Below are 9,409 nucleotides of genomic sequence, written 5' to 3' on the forward strand. Positions count from 1 at the left end.
TGCAAATACATATAGGTAGTCGTTATATATCATATGGTTTGTTCTTGTGATTTGCAAGTGAGTCGATCAGTTCAATTTATTCTATCTTTGGTGATCTCAAATAAAGTGAAACTTTACATCAATATGCTTAAACATGCCTAAATTTTGTGACCATAAAAAACTTGTATTGAAGATGTTGATCTTTTGTTCATTTTTTTTGTTTGAAAATAAAGGGAACAATTGGGAGTACATTCCACTCGCCTTTGTAACAACCGACAACGAGTTGGGAGACATCCTCTACATATATAAACGCCAAGTAAATGGCGTGCTTTTTACTGTGCTTGAGCTTATTATAATTAGAATTTAAAATAAAATAAGTAAATACATGTTTTAACGTTGCTTCTTTTAAAATCACATGTATATAATATGTTTTAACGTTGCCTTATTATCTATTTTCAAATATGAAGGCTAAAACATATTTTTTATTTTTATCAATTCATAGGTACGTACCTTACTAAATTTTTTTTAAACAACGTACCTTACTATAATTAATCATTACATTATATTGTGAATATATTTTGTTGTTATTTTTTCATAAAGTATATCAACTGAAATGAAAATAATTTTTTTAAAAAAAATTCAGCATATAAAAATTAGTTATATTTGAAAGATATATTTATTGAATTAATAAACTTAAAATATTGTACAAAAAAAGTAAAATAAACTTAAAATATTAAATTATAAGTATCTTAAATAGTATTAATTTGATTTTAAAAAATTATTGAATTAAAGATGTCATTTTATATTTATCAGTAATTGATAAAACACTTCAATCAACTTATCAGTTAAAAACTATCAGCTAGCTTATCAGCCATAAACTATTTTTGCCAATTTGCCAAACAGAACCTAAGACTTTCTACTATAACACTGCGTGCAACAACTCACACGGTGTTGATATGTTAAATTTAGTTCATATTATCTGCTCGAAATTATCTTTATTTTGATTGTGTCACATTTGAATTTTTTTTCATTTCACCACCAGTTGAATCTGGTTCGGGGATCAGTTCTGACATTAAGTGATTTCAGCCCCCTCCCGATCACATTTGTGGGGAATTGAACCGTGATCCTTCCTATCAAGTTCAGCGTCAATCACCACTAAACCAACTAATGGTTGGTTATTTGAAACATATATTACTCTAGTTACTTATTAAAAAAATATAATGTTTTGATATTTGAAAATATTCAATACACTACTCTTAAATAAAATATTTTATATTAATTTTTTTTATCACGTACCCGAAAGGCATGTATTAGCATTTTTTTTAATAAAGGTGAGTGGATAATAGAACATGAAATTGGCATTGGTATTTGTACTATACTACAAAAAATGGTTAATAAATTGGCATTGGTAGTTGTACCATACTCCAGGGATATACAAACAAGTTGTTAATATTTTTACTTTCATGCTAAACGAAAGAGAATACTCCCAAAATAAATGACTTATTTTTTATTAGAGAATATTAATATGTGCACCAAAAGCACATGTTAAGGAAGTAAAAATAGAAAGTATTAAATGTTGAAGCATTAAATTTTAACTTTTCAAACATTAAATTTTTGTTTCATTAAAAGTTAAATTTTTATATTAAGATACCTTAACATGTGCCTTATATGCACATGTTAACAACACCCTTTTTTATTTTGTCTATTATTCATATGATTATATTTGAAAGTATTTTTCTATTAATATTTATATGTCAATATTAATATATGAGATGTTGTTTAATTTTGTCTCGATGAGTACTTTCAAAATATATATTTTTTATAATTTTTAATAATAAATAATTTAAGATATTAATAATTAAAGTTGTGCTTTGGCAAACATGAAAGTGGTCAACTAAATCATTTATTTTGAGACGAAGGGAGTAACTTTTTACATCTTTAAAACATTGAACACACAATTTACAAGACAAAATTTTCATATTGATATTTTTAACAAGTGTCCCACTATTTAGCATTTTTCATATTTTTATATGAAAAAGTGAGATGGTAGCTCAAATATTTGAGTTGGTTGAATTAAAAGATTATTTAAAAAATATTATTATATAAAAAAGAAAAATGTTATTTTCTCCGATCTCTAATTATAGGAACTTCTTACAAAAATAGTTTGTCTCTAAATATAACATTTTTCCAAAATATTCTTCATTACCACTAATTTGCTTTGAAATATGAAAAATCAATATTGAATACATCAAATATAAAGAACAAATTAGTAATAGCTTCACACAAATTAAACAAAATTATTACTCCAACAACTTGTTTTATTACCCATAATTTTTGCCAAAGGTTCTTATAATAAGAGAACAAGGGAGTAATTAGTATCTTGGAGTACTAGTTAAAAAAACCCGATTATTTTTCTTAAAAAAATATATAGAAATTGATCATGTTTGTTGTATTCTCTTTCCATTAAACAATATTAGTACTAAAAAGTCAAATCAAATCGGTGAACTTAACTCAGTTGATAGAGACATCTCACACTATATACATGAGTTTGGATTCGAATCCAAACACTTCATTTATTTAGTTGTACGTGAAAAAAAAACTAAAAAAAAGCCAAACCTTTGAACCTTCTTCAATACTTATTCACTCTCACTCTCATCACTCTTTCACTCCACTCTTCCATCTCTCTCTCCCAAAATGCTCCCTCTTCTCTCATCCCTCATCTTCCTCCTCCTCACACTCACATTCCACTCAGTTTCCACAACACACATAATCTCAGAATACCACACACTCCTCTCATTCAAATCATCTTCCATAACTAACGACCCAACAAACATCCTTTCCTCATGGAACCCAAAAACCACTCACTGTTCCTGGCACGGCATTACATGTGGCCAACACCGCCACGTCATCGCCATCAACCTCTCTTCTCTCACTCTCACCGGAACACTCTCCGACGACATTTCCAATCTCCCTTTCCTCACCAATCTCTCCCTCGCCGACAACAAATTCTCCGGCCCAATTCCCTCTTCTTTCTCCTCTCTAGCTTCTCTTCGTTATCTTAACCTCTCCAACAATGTCTTCAATGGCACCTTTCCTTCTCAACTATCCAACCTTTTCAATCTTCAAGTTCTTGATCTTTACAATAACAATATGACTGGTACTCTTCCGTTATCAGTTACTAAAATGAGTTTTCTTCGTCATTTGCATCTTGGTGGAAATTTTTTCAACGGAAAAATTCCACCGGAGTATGGTTTTTGGACTCATCTTGAATATCTTGCTGTTTCTGGTAATGAGCTTTCTGGACCCATTCCACCGGAGATTGGTAACCTTACTTCTCTTCGAGAGCTTTACATTGGTTACTATAATACCTACAACGGTGGTATTCCGCCGGAGATTGGTAACTTATCAGAGATGGTGAGATTTGATGCTGCTTACTGTGGATTAACCGGTGAAGTTCCGGCGGAGTTGGGTAAGCTTCAAAAGTTGGATACTTTGTTTCTTCAAGTGAATGCACTTTCTGGGTCTCTTACACCGGAGCTCGGAAACTTGAAAAGTTTGAAATCTATGGATTTGTCTAACAATGCTTTTTCCGGTGAAGTTCCGGCGAGTTTTGCTGAGCTTAAAAATCTTACCCTTTTGAACCTTTTTAGAAATAAGCTTCATGGAGCTATACCGGAGTTTATCGGCGAGATGCCGGCGCTTGAAGTGTTGCAGATTTGGGAGAATAACTTCACTGGAAGCATTCCTCGGAATTTAGGGAAGAATGGGAAACTTACACTTGTTGATGTTTCTTCAAACAAGTTAACTGGTTCATTACCTCCTAATATGTGTTTTGGCAACAAGCTTCAAACTTTAATAGCTTTAGGGAATTTTCTTCTTGGTCCTATTCCAGATTCACTTGGAAAGTGTAAATCTCTAAGTAGAATTAGAATGGGTGAGAATTTTCTAAATGGGTCAATTCCAAAAGGACTTTTTGGTCTTCCAGAACTTACACAAGTTGAGCTTCAAGATAATCTTTTATCAGGAAACTTTCCTCAACCTGTTTCTATGTCTCCAAATCTTGGTCAAGTTACTCTTTCCAACAATAAGCTTTCTGGGCCATTACCACCTTCCATTGGGAACTTTACAAGTGTTCAAAAGCTTCTTCTTGATGGGAATCAATTCTCAGGTAAAATCCCTTCTGAGATTGGAAAGTTACAACAGCTTTCAAAGATTGATTTTAGTCATAACAAGTTTTCTGGTCCTATTGCTCCTGAGATTAGTCATTGTAAGCTTTTAACTTTTGTTGATCTTAGCCGAAACGAGCTTTCGGGTGAGATTCCAAATGAAATTACTAGTATGAGGATATTGAATTACTTGAACCTTTCAAAGAATCATCTACTTGGTACTATTCCAGGTTCTATTGCTTCAATGCAAAGCTTAACTTCTGTTGATTTTTCATATAATAATCTAACTGGTTTGGTTCCAAGTACTGGCCAATTTAGTTACTTTAACTACACTTCTTTCCTTGGTAACCCTGAACTCTGTGGACCTTATTTGGGTCCTTGTAAAGATGGTGTTGCTAATGGTCCTCACAAATCTCATGTTAAAGGACCATTATCTTCTACTGTGAAGCTTTTGCTTGTTATTGGGTTGCTTGTGTGTTCTGCTGTGTTTGCTGTTGCTACAATTTTCAAAGCTCGGTCTTTGAAAAAGGCTAGCGAAGCTCGTGCGTGGAAACTAACCGCATTCCAGCGTTTGGACTTCACCGTTGATGATGTTCTTGATTCCTTGAAAGAGGACAACATCATAGGAAAAGGAGGAGCCGGCATTGTTTACAAAGGTGCAATGCCTAACGGTGATCTTGTTGCGGTGAAAAGGTTACCGGCTATGAGTAGGGGCTCTTCACATGATCATGGTTTTAATGCTGAGATTCAAACTTTGGGCCGAATTCGACACAGACACATTGTTAGATTATTGGGATTCTGTTCAAACCATGAGACAAATCTTTTGGTTTATGAGTACATGCCTAATGGAAGTTTAGGTGAAGTTCTTCATGGTAAGAAAGGTGGTCATTTGCATTGGGATACAAGGTACAAAATTGCTGTGGAATCTGCAAAGGGTCTTTGTTATCTTCATCATGATTGTTCACCACTTATCGTTCATCGTGATGTTAAATCAAACAATATCTTACTTGATTCAAGTTTTGAAGCTCATGTTGCTGATTTTGGACTTGCTAAGTTCTTGCAAGATTCTGGAACTTCTGAATGCATGTCTGCTATTGCTGGTTCTTATGGATACATAGCTCCAGGTAACATATTTGAAATTCAATATAATTCATGATTGTTTGTTGAACTTGTGAAATTAATTGTCTTTTCCTTAGCAAAATTGTCTCTTTTGACTCACCAACACTGGTTTAGGTGTGTGAAGAAGGGAACTGTATAAGATATTGTTCTGATTCACCTAATTAATTAATTTAATTAATGATGCTAACATACTATACCTTAACTTGTTTTTTCCTACCAAGCACTAATGATCTCTTTTGAGTTTTCCACTAAATTAGTATGCTTCCAATTATTATTACTACTTAAAGCAAATAGTTAATAGTAGTAGATAATTGAAATTCTTCTGTAGATGCCTTGTTTTATTCTTGATTATAGGCCCCTCAATCCTTTAATTAATCCTGTAGTTATGATTATATAAATATGTTATTAGCCCTATAAAATATCAATTTTTTATTTGAAATTCTATGAAAAAAAAATGATCAATTTTTAGTCCCTCCTTTTTTTTAAAAAGATGGGACTAAAAATGGTGAAATTTTTTACAGGGACTGAACATGAAAGATTGAAAAAATTTATTTGTTGGAAAATGATTTCCTTTGATTTTTCTCACTTTGTTTCCCTTAATAGTATCTTTCAACTTAATTAATGTAGCCATTTATTTTAGTTTATATGATCATCATTGATTGAAGTTAAAAATTTGATTGCAGAGTATGCATACACATTGAAAGTCGACGAAAAAAGCGATGTATACAGCTTCGGTGTGGTACTCCTAGAACTCGTAGCAGGGCGAAAACCAGTTGGAGAATTTGGCGATGGAGTAGACATTGTACAATGGGTGAGAAAAATGACTGATTCAAACAAAGAAGGTGTTCTAAAAGTACTCGATCCTAGACTTCCCTCGGTTCCACTTCACGAGGTGATGCATGTTTTCTATGTAGCCATGTTATGTGTTGAAGAACAAGCTGTAGAAAGACCAACTATGCGCGAAGTCGTTCAAATGCTCACTGAACTTCCAAAACCATCACCTAGCTCAAAACATGTTGAAGAAGACTTAACAATGTTAACAATCACTGAATCTTCTTTGTCTTCATCAAACAGTTTAGAGTCACCAGAAAAAGATCCTAAAGATCTTCTTAGTATATGAAGTGTGTGATTTGTTTGTTTTTATTTCCTTTATGGTTATGTAATAGCTTGTGGCTTTGTTTTATTTTCTTTTGTGGGGTGGGGTTTTAATTAATGTTTGGATATTTATTTTGTTAATGGTTTTTATAATTTTGTACAGTTGAATTATTGGTGGCAATGAATGGGAGTATTTGGTTATATTGTTTGTTTTTGTGAACATGATCTGAAAAGTTTTGTTTCTTTTTGTGGATACCATTGACAGAGAGAGAGTGAAAAAGACAAGCAATATAGCACAATGGGGTTAGGTATTAAGAAGGGTGATATGATATGGTTTATAACACTATTTATTTATGGACAAAACTTACATGCATTTCCATACATGCATTTCTTACTTTTCCTCTCACAAAGAGGTAGTTTTTTTTATTAAAAAATAATTTTCTTTTATTTTTCAAAATGAAAAAACACAAATAACCACCTCTTTGTGAGTGGAAAAGTAAGAAATGCATGTATGGAAATGCATGTAAGTTTTGTCCTTTATTTATTTATGTATTTATGAATAAACTATTCTTTTGGGGTTTATATACATATAAGAAAATTAAGATGTAGGGTATATATATATATATATATATATATTTTGCATAAGATGCAGGGTATATATTACTCAAGACTATTGAGGAAATCTTTAACCTCAAATTGAAGGCATATACAAACAAAGCATTAACTAGATGTAGGGTACTGTGTTTTACTTAAAACTAAAGTGTGAGTTTTGTATTTTTAGGATTATTAGCTTTTTTTTTTCTTGCAAAATAATATGAATTTAATTTGTATATAGCGGTGGTGTAAAACTTTTCTAGACATGCTAACGAGGATCCATTTGGATTAGCTTATTTTCTAGACATGCTCAATTGTAGTTGTCCGATCTCAATTCTAGAAATGTTACATAAATGCGGTGAATAATTGATTGTAGTAAATCCTATTTTAATTTTTTTTGGACTTACAAGAGGACTTAAGATCACATGTTAAAAAAATAAAAATAGAAAATGTATCAAATATTTTGTGTATTTATTCTTTAAAATTTTAAAATTATTCTTTTTTTTTTTACTAAAATATAAAGTTTGTATATTTATTCTTTTTAATTTAAAATTTAAAAATTATTCTTTTAAACTCACTACGTACAATACATAAAGTTTGTATATTTATTCTTTTAACATATTTCTTTAAACTTTTTCCATGGATTCAATTATTACAAGACCTTTTTACTTTATTGATAAGAGTCAAAATGTATTCTTTTCAATTAGTATTACTTTTTTCATTGATTCATTCGTGTCTCAATGGGTGATTTTATTAGTAATTTTTACCTATTTTGTTATGTTTTCATTCTTTTCATGGTCATATACATAAACAATTGCAAAGGTACGTCTGATCCACGTTACTAGTATGTTAGAAAATACCACAAGCAGAACAATATAGATAGAATACTTTATGTTTTGGTTATCTATGTACTATTATTATTTAAACGTTTCTTTTGAGTTTTACAATAATGTCCACTTGTAGTTATTATGATCTCTACATCAATATAATTCAAATAGGCATGACAATAAAACTCATACCCGTGGGTGTCCATCCAAATCATACCCGCTTTGACGGATAATACCCGAGTTGACTGGTTTTGGGTTCGGGTTTGGATTTTCCCCTATTTCAAAAGATGAGTTTGGGGCGGGTAATGGGTACATTGATATCCACCCCGAACCCGAACCCGCCCCCGAACCCGTCCCGCTTATACTAAAAATTAGATTTCACCTCTTTTAAATTAGAAATGCTTAAACAATCTCTTAAATTAGGTTCATATATTTATTTTTTATTTTAATTTGAGTATTAAACAAACCATTTTCTCTTTATTTAAAAAAATATTGTTGAGAAAAAATAATTTTGGACATTTAACTTTTTTTTAATAAAAAAATACTAAAATATAATTTAAATTCATGTGGAAAGAGACGTAATGGGGATACCCGAAACCCGATGGGGATACCCGAAACCCGATGGGGATACCCAATCCCCGTTGAGTATGAGTTATCATTTTTATCCCCGCTCGAATTTAGGATGGGTTTGGGGAAACCCGAACTTTATGAGTTTGGGGAGGGCAAAACCCGTCCCCGCCCCGCCCCATTGCCATGCCTAAATCCAAAAGTTTTTTTTTTCTTCTTTTTCTCAAGCAATCCAATTTCTATAGAAACCTTTTCATTGGTATTGATGACCTTAATTTTGATCACAATACAATTTTATTGGCTCTGTTTGGTAAAAATAAGCTATAAGCTAGCTGATAGCTGATAAACTAGCTTATAGTTGAAAAGCTAGCTTATAGCTGATAGCTGATGGCTGGTAGCTTATAGCTGAAAAGCTAGTAAAATAAAATTAAAGTGTTTGGCAAATTTAGCTGTTGTAAGTACAAAATGACATAAAAATACATGGTTAGTGGGTAGTTTTTTTTTTTGGTAAGTGTTAGTGGGTAGTTATTATAATTTTTAAAAAAGTAAATAAATAAAATTAATGAGGGTAAATATGGAATAAAATGAAAAAGCTATAAGCTATAAGCTCATACGCTACTTGAAATAGCATCTCAAAAAACGCTATAAGCTAGTTAGAGAAGCTCGTTACCAAACACTTCACATTTTTTTCAAACAAGCTTATAAGCTAGTTCAATAAGCTATAAGCTAGCTTATTGGACTTACCAAATGTCATTGTCTTGTCATTGTCTTATGGTAATGGCGGAGCTTGAGTGGAAATCTATTGGAGGGACCAAATTGTTAGTAATAATGTAGTGCAGTATTTTATAAGTTCAATAAATATTTAAAGATTTTATTTCCAAAAAATATATTTTAAAGAATTTGAATTGGTAAGATTGAGGTGTTTTTGTTATCATGACTGCGGTTTGAATCTAATCTTTTATGCTTACATCAAAAGAATACAATTGAAATGCTTATAAAATGCTAAAATGTTGTAAGACATGTTTGATCTCATGTCCCTTTTTTACTACAAAGGCACACTTT

At 31.5% G+C, this 9,409-nt stretch overlaps 1 protein-coding gene across 1 annotated transcript; it reads left to right on the forward strand.

The window, feature by feature from the left end:
* The first annotated feature begins 2,444 nt into the window (after positions 1 to 2,444).
* Positions 2,445 to 6,560, forward strand: LOC123921004 (leucine-rich repeat receptor-like serine/threonine-protein kinase BAM1). Its single transcript, XM_045973375.1, has 2 exons — positions 2,445 to 5,269; positions 5,948 to 6,560. The coding sequence occupies exons 1-2, from the start codon at positions 2,674 to 2,676 to the stop codon at positions 6,382 to 6,384; spliced, it is 3,033 nt and encodes a 1,010-aa protein (XP_045829331.1). The 5' UTR covers positions 2,445 to 2,673; the 3' UTR covers positions 6,385 to 6,560.
* Positions 6,561 to 9,409: the final 2,849 nt, after the last annotated feature.

Source organism: Trifolium pratense, linkage group LG4 (genome assembly GCF_020283565.1).
Source record: "Trifolium pratense cultivar HEN17-A07 linkage group LG4, ARS_RC_1.1, whole genome shotgun sequence".
NCBI lineage: Eukaryota > Viridiplantae > Streptophyta > Magnoliopsida > Fabales > Fabaceae > Trifolium > Trifolium pratense.

Bases quoted from the DNA above. Each gene is read 5' to 3' on its own strand.
- LOC123921004 (XM_045973375.1), top strand. From the start codon at position 2,674: ATGCTCCCTCTTCTCTCATCCCTCATCTTCCTCCTCCTCACACTCACA. The intron at 5,270-5,947 runs GTAACATATTTG...ATTTGATTGCAG, and splicing joins TTATGGATACATAGCTCCAG to AGTATGCATACACATTGAAA.